The 17,932-nt window shown below is 41.0% G+C and overlaps 1 protein-coding gene across 1 annotated transcript in view; it reads left to right on the forward strand.

The window, feature by feature from the left end:
• Nucleotides 1-17,932, forward strand: part of LOC148014338 (Transmembrane proteins 14C) — a 130,323-nt gene that overhangs the window by 70,535 nt on the left and 41,856 nt on the right. Inside the window, exon 2 of the mRNA XM_087666944.1 lies at nucleotides 6,549-6,613. Coding sequence (XP_087523070.1) covers nucleotides 6,549-6,613 — 65 coding nt within the window. The remainder of the gene's footprint in view (nucleotides 1-6,548; nucleotides 6,614-17,932) is intronic.

The raw sequence follows: 17,932 nt of genomic DNA on the forward strand, positions 1-17,932 counted from the left end.
TCTCCACTCCCCATCTAGATGAGGCTTGCACTCTTAAAAGCCCTCTCAAATGAGGGCTCTCTATGTTTGATTGCCTTGGACTGAGCTTGCAGATTACTAGCTTGCCCAACAAGGCTTGGCTCTTGTACTCCAGGTTAATTATCCCCAAGCCTCCTTTTGAGCAATGACAGATGATAGTCTTTGAAGCCATCCTAGCATGGGAGTCCCTAGACTGGTTTGAGCTGCAAACCACGGTAAGTTTTGAACTAGGTGGCGTAGCTGAGCAACACATAACAAGGAGAAACATATATAGAAAGCGATGTACTAGATTGTCATTAATAGGACCTAGTTGTCGTGCTCCAATAGGTTATAGCTTCCATCAGCTAGAGTTAAGCATAGGGATGTCAAGTGTAGGGGTTGAGTCAAGGAGCGGGGAGGCGGTGAGTGCAAGGGGGTTGGAGGCAAGGGGGGAGGTGGGGGGTGTTAGGGCCGAGTTTAGATAGGTGGTGGATGTGAGGTAGGGTTTAGGGAGGTGTGTAGAGTCGGAAGCAAGGTGGGGAGGAACAATGTGGAGGGAGGTAGAAGGTGGGACAGGAGAGCGTAGTGTGGAGGGGTGAGGTGATGGTTGCAGGGAGAAAGGGGGGAGGCAGTGTGTAGGGGATGAGGAAGGTAGTGCGTAGTGGAAGAAAGGAGGTAGTATGCAGTTTTTTTTTTGGGGGGGAGGGAGGCAATGTGCAGAGAGGTGGCAAGTGCAGAATGGTGCAAGGTACTAGGTTGTACATGGGGGCCGGGCAAGGAAGAGGCAGCGGTGGGAGCAACAAAAAATACACAGATGGGGTGGCGGTGGCATCTCACAGAGGAGGCAGGATAGCTACTCATTCAATGGGTCATTTCTTCAGTTGTTGGACTCTTTGTTGGTCATTCCAGTCTTTTCACAGGCTGCTCAAAGTGTATGACACATTGAATATTCTTACTTTGTGTCCAAAATTTGTTGAAATTTTACATGGTCCTTCAAAGACAAAGCATAAGTAGTAGTATTCATAGTTTGAGTGAGTTGGTGAGCCTTGAGGCTCCTTGCTAGCTAGCCCGACTCTTCAATGGATAGACTCTAGGAATGCCAAATGCACAGGGTGTGAAGATATGCTAGGGTTTGCACAAAGAAAACATAGAATGTACGAATGTGACTAAAACACAATAACTTAGACAATAACATAATAAACACAAATCCTAAACGCAAAACACAAAACAAAAAATTCAAAATGCAAAATGCAAAAGCACAAAACAGAGAGAGAACTTTGAAGTGAACGAATGAATGCTGTAAATGAAGGAAAGAATGTACAAGATGCTCAAGGCCAGAGTTGTCCAATAATCGATGGCTTTCGTAGGAGCATGCTGAGGGAGGTGTTGATGTGTGTTGTCCATTGGAGATGGATCTCAAGTGCAATAACCTCTAGTCGGAGCAAAGACTAATGATGAAAGGTGCCAAAAACACAAAAATGGCCTAATGTGGATGCAAATGCAAATCAGGCCAATGTTGGAAATGGAAGGGGAATAGGTTGGAAACTAGAACGTAACAAAATAGTCTCTGGGTTGGAATTGGTAAATGCATAAATGTAACCGCCTAAAGATGATGGTAGTTGATCACTAGCAGTAGTGAGGGGTTAGGCAACAGTTTTAGATCATGTAGCAAGAGTCGCTAGGGCTAGATAGCTAGTGGAAGAGGGCTGATAGCCAAAACTTGCAAGACACAGATGAGACTGAATGGTGAGCAGCCTGTCTATTTATAGACATGGTAGGATCCTCCCAAATCAAGATTTTGCATGTGGGACATAAACTCTCTAGAATTGCTCCATGTTTAATGGTACTTTTGGTAATTTGCATGTTTTGGGGCTGTTTTAAAGAGCTAATTAGGAATTCTTAGCTCAACACAGGGGTCCCCATTGCAACGGCTTGCTCATGGGCAATGTGCTAGTATGCTTGCACAAGGGAATAATATTCAGCATGCTCAGTTCATAGCCAACTATTTAGCAACTTCCACCATATCCAGGTTATTCTGGTGGTGGTTTTGTGTTCCAAGCTATGGCTTGTAATGCTTTGGGTAGTTTTGGAATTCAAGGGAACTTGGTGTTGGGTTTCAACGTGGGACTATGGCATAAGTTAGATGTTGTGGAGTGTGTGGACTTGGAAGAGTTACGAGTATAACACTAAATTTTGGGCAGCATTGCTGCTAGTTACCTCTTTTTGAGAGGTGTCGATATTAGACTAGATAGAAAGGTATTGTTATGGCCCAAGGAAATGTCATGAGGATATGTATTTTTGCAAGCCTCACTTAACATGTGGATTAATTTTTAATCGCATGTTTAAGAAAATGTTGCATATGTGAGGTGCAATTGAGGTTAGTGTAAATGAATGAGCTCGGGACCTGAGAGAATCAGTGGATGTCAAAGGAAAAAGTTATGGTTAGTTATTTGCACAGATACTAGGTGGTATTTGGCGCCAGTTATTGGCCCAAGTCATTTATTTGGCCATAATTGTGAGTTAGTGATACTAGAGATGTGGTGTTTAATGGTACTTAACACCAATCTGATGGTCAAAAATGGCACAAGGATAAAGGGGATGGGGAGAATCCCATTGTAAATCAACTTCTACTTCAATAAAGCTAAAGAAATATCGAAAGGGGTGCCAGTTTTTGGGCCAACCGAGTGTCCATTGTCCAAAGATTAGTAGTTAAATTTGTAGTTTCAGTTTTGTAATAAATGCTTAGTGTTGTAAGTAAGTTGTTATTAGGGAAGTACCACCCATCCATTGAAGGAAGATTGGTTTCAGGAAATCTTTGACTATTGCATGAAGAGTAGTGTGACTAGTATGGCACAACTTATCTAGAATGCAATTCCAGCAGATACATTGCTGAAAGGTTGTACTACATGTAAGAGCAACAAGCTTGCCTTTACAAAGAAAATGAGAAGGTAAAAAGGCCCTTCATTTTAACATATATGTTTTCCTGCATCCTTTCTCATGTTTATCTCTTGCTTGTGAGCTTTAATTTCAGTTAGATAAGCACACTAAGAGCTCTGAGATTGTTTATGTTTATCAATCTTTTTCTTGTGACAAGTTCCTTCATTACTTGCACATCAGGTGGAAACTAGGGTTTCTAGGCGTTGTGCATGGCAGTCTGTGCTTAGTCCAACAATCACTAGCAGCCCATGTGGCACAACAATAGTTGTATCTTGCTCCTTTCTACTGTTTGTGGCATCAGCTTGCAAGCATTTTTTAGTGTATTTTGGGGCTGTTTAAAAGGCTAATCAACAAGTAATGCATGTTTTAGCTCAACACCCCCTCTTAGGCCCAAAATTGAGCCGAAAGATTAGGCCAACCATTGTAATGTTTATTGACTGCAAGACATCCCACCTCAAAGCAGCTAGGGTATCGGACAACGGGTGCACGTCGACTGCCTAGTAGCCTACCAAGACTACAGAGGTGATGGTTATCTTACCAAGGGAATCCAAGTAGTCACCCCAAAGAGGACAGAGCATCGGACAAAGGGTGCACGGTGGTTGCCCAGTGGCCTACCAAGCCCTATAAAGGTGGATGGAACCACTTGGAACTTTAAATTTAAAAAAAAATGAGTGAGGTAAATTTTATGGGATGCGACCGATTGAGTAATAGTGACCCAGAAGACGGGAGGAGGTAGGGTACACCCAACACATGACAAAACAATACAAGCTAACCCATCCACTTAGGGTGTTGATGACGAGGAAAAATAGGTGGTGACGTATCCATGTGATGGAGGATGGTGGTGTGGTAACAACATCCATCGGTGGAAACAGCCGAGGATCCACTCAAGTGGTGCTTTGCACAATGAGATGCAAAGTATGCTACATGTTGAAGAATGCTCATGCAGCAGGTGCTACTTGGATAGTGTCCCTCATGGGGAAATTATTCACTTGCCCAAGCGCCCTAGTACAAAGATGATGAAATCATGCAATGCAAATGATAAGGTACAACAGGGGGGAGAAGCCGATGTCGAAGACAAAGTGCTGAACCCTGTAGAATATCAAGGAGGGTAGGAATCCCTCTCTCAAGGTGGATGTAGATGCCGAAGAAGAAAGAGGAGCCTGATGTCGGTCTTCATATGGTACCGAGAACCATAAGGAATGAAAGAAGATGAATTGGATGAAGCACCCTGCTAGAAGAGCAAGGTAAAAGTCACTGCCATGATAGCATCGAGAGACATGTTGTACGATCGGCCTCGGGAGGGGAAATCGCCATGTTGGAAGAAGAGCAAGCACTCCGAGGAGGATAAAACTGCAAAAAAAACGGTGCGCATCCCCACGTCTCTAGCCCAGGTAGGACCAAAGCAATTTGCAAGTTAGTCCTACACTGAAAGACAAAACCCTGCAAAAGAGATGAGAATGTGAAAACACAAAGGTTAATGGTGAGATGCTCTAAAGCAAAACATAACAGAAAGAAAATCTAACGCAAAATAAATGCAATGAATGTGGATGTGTGTGAGTAAATGCAATGGAAGACAAAATAATGGAAAAGCTAAGGACAATGAATCCTATGGGTCCGACTCTAAGAGTGCAAAAAATGAATGCTAGACTGACCTAGGGCTAGCTTGACTTTCAAATCATTCCCTTCCTTAATAGAGAACTCTTGAAGCTCAAAGTCGAGATTGATGCGCCGAGTACGATCACGAGCCGCATAGCAGTCGAGAAGGTGACTCCAATGCTCTCATGCGAGTGGGAAGTGCTGTAACTGAGAGTGAAACTCAAGAAGCAATCCTTGCATCAAATCAACATTGGTTGTGGCATTGCGGGCTCTCCATTGACGGATGTAATCAGGGTGAGCTAGTCGAGGGTCCGCCGGCATAGGCTCTAGACCAATGGCGAGGTCCCAAAAACCCTGAGACTCAAGCACTTGTTGCATGAAATTAGACCAAAGTGGTGAAATTTGACCCGTTAAAACGTGTCTTATCCGTAAAGGCGTTCTTGGCTGTTGCAACAGGAGTGGTAGTGCTTAGAGATGGATAGTGTGAAAGAGTGTAGTGGGGGTAGGATGGGAGAGTGGAGTACACTTGGGAATGGGCCCTAGAGTGCTCACGAGGCATGCGGGTAGTGTGCAAGGTGGATCCATAGGTAGGGATGGGTTGACTAGGCATGGGCATGGTAGCCACACAAGGAATCCAAGGAGATGGGATGGGAACATGGGGAGTAGAAGATGGGAATCTTTGCGTAGGTGTAACCCAAGGAGAGTTTGAAGACGCACCATAAGCTGAGGATGGAAACCCCTACGTATGAGTGGTTGTGAGAAGTGCAGCTGGGTATAGTGAGGGGGATGCCCATCACAGTCGGCTTAGGAGTTATGGGTGTGCTCATTTGCTGAAAGGTGAGAGGCACTGTGTTAAAGGGTGGCATTCCCCCTAACGAAGTACCATGGTGCAAAGAGATAGAGATTGGGGTGAAGAAGGAAAAGGTGTTAGGAGCAGAGATGGAAGATCCAACCCCTAGGGTGTATGATGCAGATGTGGAGTGTAATCCAAGGTTTTGGAAAGATGATGAGAGGTGATCACGGTGTGATATAGAACAGGGTGGGATGGGAGGGAAGTGAGAAGCGTGTGTGATATGCTTAAATGAAATAGAAGCTATAGATGTACCTGAATTTCAACTGCTTTGTGAGCCCTCTCTATTGAAGTTCACATACGCAAAGCCATTCGGATCGTGTACCTCAAAAGAAGAAACATGTGAGGGTTTTGATTCATGCAACACAAAAGAATTGTACAAACCTGACATTGGACCTGGCTGAGATGATGAAGATGGATTGGAATGCCGTATGTCCTCCATGATCAATACACCTATCAATACATTCTGTGTAGAGCTTAGAGAATGTGAGTATGATGAGAAGGGCAATGTACTTAGCGAAGGTGATTTTGTTGAGGAGGGAAATGACTCCTCAAGTATTGGCAAGGATGCTTCTAGCTCCGATGTCGAGAGTGATATGAGTACTTAGACTCTAGAGCTTATGTCATGACTCATATGAGATTGATCATCTTTGTCACACTAAACATGATCCATTTTGTAAACCTTTTTTGTATGAGATTGCTATTTGGATCATAATAAAGTTGTTGGTTTACCGTTTCATATTATATTCTTGAGTCTTCAAAGTAAAGTCTTGTTTTAACTCTCTTTTGCACTTAGTTTTGAGGGAAGTCTCTAAATGTATATTTTAACTTCAAACATTAAGTATAGACTTTAAATTATATGTAATTTTTTTTTCATCGGACATAGGTCTAAAATTTATAAGTCCGATTAGTACCGTACTAGTATTAGATGGTACCAACCAAACGCCATCAGACATGTCAACCTTGATTGCAAATATATTTGAAAAAGTTAGTATGTTGTGCCCTTGTCAACGCTAAGAATAATATCAAGGTTTGTTTTGCAATTTTAAATGTATTTTCCTTAATGTGTTATATTACAATTGGAATTTCTTGTTATCTTTTATTTCTCCTTTTTCTAACTTGGTTTTGAGATGACACAAATTTGACTTTTTGTTACTAATGAGTGCAGATACAAGAAGTGCAAGTAAAGGCTCTCTTTTTGGGGGCCTTGTTGGAGGTGTGTTATTAGGGTTGGTAAGAACCATTGTCTCCTTGCCATCATTGCTTGTAGGCATATTTGTGCCTTTCTAGTTAAAGCATGTAATTTTTGCAGGTTGGCCTAGGATATGTGTTAATGGGATACCAAAATAACCTTTGAGTGTATTCAAGGACTATGTCATCGATAGAGATTTTACATGTCCTTTTCCCTCTTGACATTTCCAATTTTGGTGTTCAGCATATACATGTGCTCATATGTCAAGGATGTGATGGGATAGGTAGGGCGGATGAATGGTGGGAGAGCTTTGTGGGCAGTAGGGTCTCATGAGAGTTGGATTGTGTGATGCAACCATTGGTGAAATGTTGAGGAAACAGGTGGTGATGGTGTCTAGGGTTTGAGTAGCAGTTGGCAACATTATGTTGTGTCGGTTGCATATGTGACCTTTTCTCCAAGAAATCAACATTAAAACGTTTTTATGACACATGCAATAAAAGCTAGATTGTTTTAAACATTAATGTGAGAATAAAAAATGTGGGTTGCTTGTGAATTTAAAAAAATCTGATTGCACATTTTCCAAGGTTGCATAAAGGTGAACCATTGGCAAGCTGCAAGGATCATTGTGGTGTGGATTTGCGTGAGCAACAACTACAATCTTCTTATTCTTTTGTTCATCAGTGAAGAAACATCTTGTTGGCGAATTGGATTGTTTGATAGATCTACAATCCAGGGTGTTCATGGTAGATTGCACTTGAAGATTCATCAAGGATGAGTGTGCAACATAGAAGAGTTGTCTTGGATTGGATGGTGACTCGGCTGTGAGGAATCCAAGTGAAGAGTGTTAGTTCATACTTGGGCTCTCGAAGCCAATACTTGTGTAAATCTCCATTAATTGCTGTAATAAAGTTTTGAGGATCTGTTTTGCCTTTTTGGATTCTCTCATCTCATGTTGAGCTATGCAAATAGGATGTTGTTTTGTTGATTTGTACAAATAGGACTTTGTCTCCTTTATACTTGTATTAGAGCCCACTCTTGATGACTGTGAGAAATGATTAAATGAGCGGATTCCAAAATCTTCACTCTTTCTCTATAGTAGATTGTAGGGATTTGATTTTTTTGACCATGGATGCTTGCATGAAGATGCATTGTATAGATCTCAGGATGCAAGTGAAGGCAACACAAGTGGTGGTGGGGCCAACATGCTTGGAGGCCATATAACTTTGCCAAGAGTGCACTATTCTCCAAAGCTAGATGACTTCTTTTCATTTAACGGTCTCCGAGCTTTGAGGGGAGGTTGTCGACATGGGGTGATGTGGTGATGTGGGGTGACGTATGGATCAAAGTGAAGAGAGTGAGTTCGGAGTGGAAACAGATGAGTAGAAGCAAGAGCTATGGTGGAAGAAGTAAGAGCAAGAGAGAGAGAGACATAAGATGTGGAAACTCTAATAGTTACAATGTGTGACCGGCCTTTTCTTTATTGAAATGTCATTAAAAGAATAAAGAATGAAGTGACAGTCATAGGTGCCCACCACCTGCAGTATGTAGGTGTGCGGATATTATTAGTGTAGTAATACACGGATAGCTAGGCATAGACACCTTTATCCCCAACAATCCTCCACTTAAAAGTAAATGTGTCCCTAGTGAGGAGAGAACAAGAAAAAAGTGATAAAGTACAAATGTATATAAGTACAATAGGATGAGGAAAGATGTCATCTCTTCCAATGCCCATCAACTTCCTAAGGAAGGCAACACGGTGCATCGAGACTTTTTGTGAGCATATTTGCAAGATTTTGGTTAATTGAGATCTTGAGAAGGTTAATAGACTTGTCCTCAACGACCTCTTTGATGAAGTGGTAACACATCTCAATGTGTTTTGTCTTCGCATGGAAGTGTGGATTCTTGGCTAATTGGATAGCATTCATAGAATCCAAATGCAATGTAGGGACCACATCAATAATGCTAAGGTCTGGCTTAACCAAAGAGTCTCTTTGCAAGCCTTAGTGGTTGCAACATACTTTATCTCTGTAGTAGATAGGGCCGTGCATTTTTGCACCTTGGACATCTAAGAAATAACACCTCCAACAAAGTTGAAGACATAGCCAAAGGTGGTCTTTCTAATGTCTGCATGTCTTGCATAATCAGAGTCAGTGTATCCCACAACTCCTGAATCTTGGCCACCATAATAGATGCATATAGCTGCTATACCCTTCAAATATCTCATGATATCCTTGATGGCATCCCAATGCCGTTTGATAGGTGTAGCCATATAGTGTGCCATAACTTCCATTGTAAATGCTATGTCAGGATGAGTGGCTATTGTGGCATACATCAAATTGTCCACGGTGGATGCATAAGGGATCTTGGCCATCTCGACCTTTTCCTCATTAGATTGTGGACAATCGGGCCGACTAATCTTCACATGGGAAGGTAGAGGATAGCCAATAGGCTTATCATCATGTATATGAAACCGCTCAAGGACTTTTTGGATATACTCCTTTTGTGACAGATAAAGGGGTCCCTTAGAGCGATCGCATGTGATACACATTCTAAGAATATGCGAGGTCTATTCTATGTCCATCTCAAAGCTCTACTTGAGTTGAGTTTTCAAGGCATCCAGCTCATCGCTAATGCCGGACTTTTTATGTATACTACGTGTTTGCCAGCCATATAAACAATGACTACAAGACTCAAAACACTTATAGTCTAGGGGTGAAAGATACTGCAAACTGGTAAGCATTCTTATTTCTTTCAAAGACATGTGTTCAAGGCGGCGATGCCAAAGAGATACATGTGGAAGTCTAGCCAAAGCCAAAACTTGGTCAATTGACCTAGATACAAGCAAAGGATAGGGAGTACTAGACTTAGCACCTCATGCAATAACAAGATTCCCACGGGTAAGCTTCCATGAGGAATCACCAGAAGAGACAACATACCCTGTATCTTTCAAGGTGCCAACATAGATAAGTCTCTTCGTGAGAGCTAGTACATGATGTACATCATGAAGAGTGAACATGTTGCTTGAATCAAAACGCAATTGGACATCACCAACATCAACTATCTCCAATGCCAGGTTATTACCTAAACAGATAGATCTAGTCATATTGCGATAGGAGTGAAACCACTTTCTATGAGGAGTCACATGAAAGGAAGCCCCTGAATCTATTAACCAACACTGAGTAGATCCTAACAAAGCATCAGTTAGCTCTGAAGTATCCAAAGAAGAAGTTGCCAAGATAAGAACATCGGATTTATTAGGTTGTATTACATTAATCTTCTCAATCTTGACACTAGACTTGCTAGGCACAATGCTGCGATTATCATTCTTGTCTTGCACTTTATCCTTTCCCTTTTCCATGCGCTTGTCTCTGCGTATTTTATAGCGCTTTGGCTGAATATGACCTGCTTTCTCACAATAATGACAAGTAAGACCTGACTTATTGCGAGACTGTCCATGTGTCCTAGATTGAGACATGTTAGAGTCTCTACCACGACCATTTCCATCCTGCTAGCCTCTCACAATCGATGCGTGTGAGGTAGGGTAGCATCCATATTCTTTCTGTTCACCTCTTTTTTCAAGAGGACACTCTCAACATCTTGCAATTTCAGCCCGCGTCCTTAGCACATAGAGCCATACAAAAAGTGTCCCACGACTCAAGTAGAGTACCAAGTAGAAATAAAGGATGCAAAGTATCCTTGAACTTGATCTCTGGCGAAGAGCTAAATGGCTAATAATGCAGTGAAACTCATTCAAGTGTAGAGACATAGAAGTTCCTTCCTTCATGCGAAGGTCCATCAATTGTTTTAGCCAATAAATTTGAGATGGACTCTGCTTGTCATAGAGATTCTTAATCTGTATCCAAAACTCATATGTGATCTGATTTTCAGTTACAACATTGTAGTGGACTTGCTTAGAGAGTGGTAAAATGATTGTGGACTTGCATAGCTCATCTAGTTCATCCCAATTCTCAGCTACAATGTTTTCGAGTTTGGTACCCCCATTTTTGAGTGGTCTAACTTGCAATTTTTGCACTAAAACTTGCCATATCTGAGTCTTCCGATAGCTATAATTAGTCCCATCCAGTTTCTCAATATTGAAGATAGCATTGTCGCGAGATTCACTAGCCATAATGAGACCCAAGCAAGTACACAAAAGGGTAAGACGGGCTGTTGTAATACCTTGCAAATCAGCCCTAAAACCATTGCTAAATCAAGTGGGAGACATGAGATATGCCAAAGTAATGAGCTGTCCACAACTTTTAAGCAAAAAGATTGTCAAGTCCAGGTGATTGCCTTCAAATAGAATGCATAAAACTAAAATGACAGGCTACTGTAATAAACTGCAGCAATATGCCAACAACCATTTGTGAGCAATCAAGAAGGGAGAAGCCAAGAACAACCGGCACTGAAGACTGTTACAATTGTTGTGTCAGAAACCATATATGCAATAGGCATAGACATCATGCATAGGGCAGGTCTCAAGGGTAAATGAAAAGAACTGCCAAATGCATAGCCCATTGAGCAAAGGCTCAATATATAATCTAGAAGTATATAAATACCACTGACAACACCCTGATAGACATAAGTACTAGGTCGAAGCTAATGATGAGTACGAGCAGAAGTAGAGAAATGAAATGAAATGATACATTAACGTCTACAAAAGGCCAAAATGACCTATGAGACCATGAGTTACAATCATGTGTATGATGGTACAACTGTTTGGGCAAAATATGTAGCACAAAGCAAAATATATATATAGAGAGAGAGCACACACGTCAATGGAGGTGTAGTAGGAACTTGAGAGTGTGAGTGAAAGTTTACAAGTAGGTGTGTACCAGTGTGGTACACACAAAGAATAAAAGAATATATTTATACTTAGGGTATAGTATACTTACACCCACTAGGGTGAGTTCACATGTGTAAAGTAATATATACACGAGAGATACACGAGAGAGCGTAAAGGGCCTTTACACCCAACAACCTCCCACTTAAAGGTTCTAAGTGACTCCCACAAGTCTAATGCAATGCTCATGTGGAGCCTTTGCAAGACTTTTAGTGAGAACATCTGCAGGGTTATCTTGTGATTTGATCTTAGCCAGTGTGACTAGGCCATCATCTAGAACCTGTTTGACAAAATGACACTGAACATCAATATGTTTGGTAGGTGCATGAAACATGACATTCTTAATTAGGCATACAACACTCTGGCTATCACATCCAAGTACAGGTGTTTTGGTGGGCAGCCCAAAATCCTTGACCAAATGACCAAGCCAAACAACTTCTTTTGAAGCTTCAGTGGCTGAAATATATTCAGCCTCAATGGTAGAGAGTGCTACTATCTTTTGCAATCTAGAGTACCAAGAAACTGCCCCACCAGCCAAGATAAATATGTATCCACTAGTAGACTTGCGAGTATCCAAGTCACCTGCCATGTCTGCATCACAATACCCCTATAGATCTAACGTACCCTTTCCATAGCAAATACATTTTCTTTGTGTGCCCTTAAGGTACCATAAGATACATTTCACTGCTTCCCAATGTGCTTTGCTAGGATTTGACATAAACCTGCTCGCAACTCCCATTGCATGAGCAGTGTCAGGTCTAGTGGCAACCATAGCATACATGATAGCCACAAGCTCAAGCATAAGGAACACCCTTCATAGAGTTGGCTGCTTTATCGTCTTTTGGGCAATCTGCCTTGCTAAGCTTAAGATATGGTGGTAAAGGTACACCAAGAGGCTTAGCATCTGCCCATAGAAAAACAATCAAGTACTTTGCTGATGTACCTTTCTTGGGAGAGAAATAAAAGCTGTTGCTCTCTATCTCCTGTCACATGCATGTCCAAATTGTATTCAGCTACACCTAAATCCTTCATGGAAAAGGTTGAATTCAACTGTTTTTTCAATGCATTAATCTGGCTTTTATGCTTACCAACAATAAGCATATCATCCACATAAAGCACGAGTATAATAAGGCTTCCATCATCAGCCTTCTTAATATATAAGTAGTGATCTGCACTACTTTGTTGAAATCCACATGAGGGCATGAAGGTATCAAACTTTTTATACCATTGTCTAGGAGCCTGTTTCAAACCATACAAGTTTCTCTTAAGCTTACATACCCAATGCTCCTTTCCTTGTATAATAAGACCTTCAGGCTATTTTATGTACAGCTCTTCTTCCAGATCACCATGTAGGAATGCAGTTCTAACATCCATCTGATCAAGTTCAAGGTCCATAGATGCTACAATGGCAAATAACATTCAAAGAGTGGCCATTTTGACAACAGGAGAGATGCCTTGTTTTCCCAATAGGGGTGGTATTCTAGCTCAGGAAAAGAAATAAGGAAGGTTGGAGCGAAAATAAAACACTTCTTGAAAATCAATGCCCTCCTTTTGTGTATAGCCCTTAGCCACAAGTTTGGCTTTGTATTTGGGTTTTGCCATCCATACATTTGATTTTATAGACCCATTTGTTAGGAATGGCTTTCCTATCCTTGGGCAATGTAACCAAATCCCAAGTATCATTCTGATACAATGACTTTATTTCTTCCTGTATAGCTAGTGCCCACTTTTTCTTCAATTCACATGTTAAAGCCTCTTTATATGTAAGAGGCTCACCTTCATGTGTGAGCAAAATGCAGTCCAAAGAAGGACCAAATCTTTGTATAGGTCTTCTGACACATGTAGACCTTCTTACCCAATGATTTGTGTTATTAGGTAATGGATCCACATCCAAAGGAATGTCAATGACCTCATTGTTTGGCTGCTGAACTACATGTTTAGGTTGGTGTAATACAATTTCAGGCTGCTGTAATTCATTCTCAGCATGCTGATTTTGGTGCTCTAGTTGATTTTCAGCATCCCCTTATTGCCGAATTTTCAGTGGGTGGTTGATGGCTGTTCAAGTGTTTGACCATGCTGAAATTTAACTTTCTTTTTTTTGAGTCATTAGATGTGACATTTTTCAACAGCTTTGACTCATTAAATACCACATCCTGACTACGTAGCACCTTTTTTATGCTTGGAACCCAAACTCTATAGCCCATTTCACCCCCATCTCCATAACCCATGAAGATGCCTCTATGAGATTTCATATCAAGTTTGGTTCTGCTAGCAACATGTACGTGCACATAGCATTCACAGCCAAAGTTTTTTAAGTGGTCATATGAAGTAGGTTTGCGAAACCAAACCTCTTGAGGAATGCCACTTTCAAGTGCACGGTGTGGAGATCGGTTGCAGATATGTACCGTGGTTTTAAGTGCCTCTTCCCAAAACAATTGCAAGAGATTAGTTGTGGACACTATGCATCGAATCTTCTCACATAACGTACGATTCATTCGCTCAGCCACACCATTAGAGGATGGATTATAAGGAGCGGTAAGCTCCCTTTTAATCCCATTTGTATTACAAAATTTATTAAATTCTTTAGATACATTCTCTCCCTTGTTATCTGTTTTTATGCATTTTAATTTTAAACCCTTTTGAGTACTAACAAATGTATAAAACCTTTTAAAAGCATCCAATGTCTCACTTGTTTGCTTAAGTAGGTAAATCTATATTTTTCTTGAATAGTCATCAATAAAAGACACAAAATAACGGAAACCACTATGAGTTTTTATTGGCATAGTGCATACATTAGAATAGACTAAATCCAAGATACATGCCTTTCTAGAAGCTCCATGAGAGTATGGACTCTTTACATGTTTACCTAGAACACAATCATCACAAAAGTCAAGCTTTGAGTTTTTCATATCAACTCTTCCAAGTGAAGAAAGTGCTTGTAAACCCTTTTGGCTCATGTGTCCAAGACACTTGTGTCATAACTCCATGTGTAACTGCACTTTAGTAACTGCAATAAACTTTCCAGGAAGTGCCTTGCAGTAGAGATAATATAGTCTCCTTTTTACCGCCTCTAGTGACTAGCATAGATCATTTCTGTATCTTCCACATTCCATTGCCAAAAGTCATGAAGTAACCTTTGCTGTCTAGCTGCCCAACAGAAAGAAAACTCTTCTTGATGCTAGGTATATATCTAACATCATGAAGAATCAATTCTTGACCATTTTCTAGAGTCAAGTGTATGGTGCCTATTCCTTCAATATCACATGCATGATTGTTACCAAGGTAGACTTTTTCAAGGTGACCTTCTACATAGGAAGAGAAACACTCGAAGAGGATGGAGTTTCATGAAATGAAGCACCGCTGTTAACAATCCACGATTGTGACAAACCATCATGAGCCGACAACAATCTGCATAGGAAGAGAAACACTTCAAGGATGGAGTTTCATGAAATGAAGCACCGTTGTCAACAATCCACGATTGTGAGAAACCATCATGAGCTAACAACAAAGTATCTATCACATCCGTTTTAGTATTATACATGTCCTCCACTGTCATAGCATGTGGATCTGAAAATGCAACCAGTAAGTCATTATCTTTATCCTCTTCTATCTCCTCAATAACAACACTAGATACCACATTTGCTCTTTTTGTCTCTTTAGGGGTAGAGCTACCATCCTTCTTATTCTTTTTACTTTTTGCATTACCTTGCTTATTGCGTTCTCATTCCCTTTTAAAGTATGTGCAATCAGGCTTTTTGTGCCCTTTGTGACCACATTGATAACAAGTTACATCTTGCTATTTTTCCTTGCTTTTGCTGCGATTTTTGTTCTTATTTGCAGCATTATGTCTTTTTTCAGTTCTTCCTTTTACATCGTAGGCTGGTCCACTGTTTTTTCCACTTGCCTGCGTCTGATCTCTTCATTGAGAATAGAACCACACACACTATCAAATGACAAGTTGGGGTTATTTCTCAATGACAAAACCAATGCTTCCCATGAATCAGGCAAGGTCATGAGCAAAAAGATAGCCCTCAATTTAGGATCAAAAGCTGGCAAGCTTGCATCTTGTAGTTAGCTCAAAATACTAGTGAAAGTATCAAATGCTGTGAGGTAGGCTTAAACTCATCAAGCTTCAAGTTGACCAACTTTCACATGAGATGTACCTGATTGACAGGAGTTGTATTCTCATTAAGTAGCCTTGAGTTTCTCTCAAACTACATAGGCAGTATCAAGCCCCTTTATATCAACCAAGATATCATCTATAACTGCCATTTTAATGTAAGTAATGGCCTTTTTATTCATTTTAGCCCAATCCTCATTTGACAAAGCAATAAGCTTATGTTCTGCTCAAGCATTATCACAATCCTTTAGAAAGAGTATACCTTGCATACGAACTTTCCAAAGATCAAAACCATTGCCATTGAATTTACGAATCTCAAAGAGATTCTTTGTGTCAGATGAAGATGCACTACTAGCCATCTTGAGCAATAAACAACTGCTATAAAGGGCTGAATGCTTTCAACCAATAGCAAGGTTGTTGAATGTAATAGCAAGTATACACTCTTGTACTTCCAAGGTGTCCAAGAAAGCTGCAATTTCAGTCTCAAGTTTACCATTGTTTCATTGCATAATGAGTATTCAACAATACATATACCAAGAGAAGTTGCCCTTTTACAACATTTGAAGCATCCAAAGTTCAAAATTCCCCCACTCAGCAATGAATCTGCTGCAAATTTCACAGTCTAGCCTCAAATCAACTCAAAACATATCACCAATGTGAAAAGGCCCAAAATTTTTAGAGTAAAACTTTTCCGGTTGCATCAATTCATGTTCTCGAGTCTCAAATGTGGGCAAATGTTGCAGAAATTTTACGAATTCTGCAAAAACCCCAATTTCGGAATCCAAGAGTGCACAAATTCAAAAGGAAGTGGCTCAACCGAGCAAAAACATCACTTGCACTTGAAAATCCCCGAAATTTCTGTGGCCCATGCACTCAATATTTTAATTTGCACAGATTTATGATCTGTGTTTATGCATGTGAAGGCCCGGAAGAGAAGGAATAAAAACTGAAAATTTCAGATTTATTAAAGAGGGCCGTTGACCTGCTCGTCTGGCTCCTGTCAGTCCTGACTCTCGGCGACTTGTCCGTCAATCGGACCGTCAGTCGGCTGGCCTCCGTCTCCTATTGCCCGCCATGCGCGCTTGGCCTCCATCAGTCCTGTTGCTCGCTACCTGGCCTTCGTCAGTCCATTGGCCTTCGTCAGTCCGTCTAGCCCCGTGTACTACTCCTATTCACTGTCGCAATGTATGTAGGTCTCATCCATTGGTGGCTGCGTGTGCAAGTCTTGTCCACCTAACCACCGTCTGATGCCTGCCTGCGTTGCTTGTCAGCCACCTGGGCCTGACGACTGTCGTTGCCCATAGCTAGTGCATGTGCACCGACTGTGGCTGTTGATTGCAGCTGACGACTACTGCCTACGACTGTCAATGTTGCATCTGCCTGCGTGGACCATCAACTCTGATATCAATTTGATGAGTACGAGCAGAAGTAGAGAGAGAGTGCACACACATTAATCGAGATGCAATAGGAGCTTGATTGTGAGAGTGAGAGTTGACAGATAGGTGTGTACCAGTGTGGTATACACAAAGAATAAAAGAATGTATTTATACTTAGGGTATAGTACACTTACATCTGCTAGGGTGAGTTCACATGTGTAAAGTAATATATACATGGGAGAGTGTAAAGAGTCTTTACACCCAACAACCAAGAGATCAAATCAGCCCACGATAGGATAACTACATCCACTAAATATCAAGAGAGCATGTACAAGTCACAATGAGTCCCATTGTCTCATTGTAATAAGCTCAAGCTCAAGTGCAGAAACCAAAGGCTTTGTAGTACATCCAAGTGGTGTCAAAGTGGCTTAATACATAAAGCCGAATAGCTCCCACTGAAGCAAAAGTCAAATGCTAAATAAGCAAGCAAAGCTCAAAACATCACGTGAATGACATCCAGACATCCAAGATCCATAGAGCATACATCTGAAAGCATAAACCCAATATATTCTTCAAGCCCGTAGTTGCAGAAGCCAATGAAGCAACCAAGACTCAAACCACAATCAAGATGATTATTGCCAAGCTCAAAATTGAAGCTCAGGAGCATCCCATAGCATATTGGAGTGCATAGACCAATGTTAAGCATGAATACATGTATATGAAACACCTGAATGACATTCAAGAGTGATAGGCATTTAGTGTTTCTTGAGAAAAGCTTGCTGTCCATTGTATTACAGTAGAGAAATCTTTGCTAAAACAGAGCCAATGCAAGCTCAATCGAAACCCAAAAGCATTCCAAGACATTTATCAAGCATCCCTAAGTGTCTAGCTAATATTCGGGTATCAATACCAAGCCTCGGAAGCATCAAATGAGAAGAGGCATATGCTTTTCCTAGATAAATGACATTCAGCCTTGTTATTACAGCAATTAAATCTCTGAGAAAATGGAGCCAAATGTGTG

This window comes from Lygodium microphyllum, chromosome 25 (genome assembly GCF_053477565.2).
Source record: "Lygodium microphyllum isolate KBCC chromosome 25, Lygodium_microphyllum_v1.1.10, whole genome shotgun sequence".
NCBI lineage: Eukaryota > Viridiplantae > Streptophyta > Polypodiopsida > Schizaeales > Lygodiaceae > Lygodium > Lygodium microphyllum.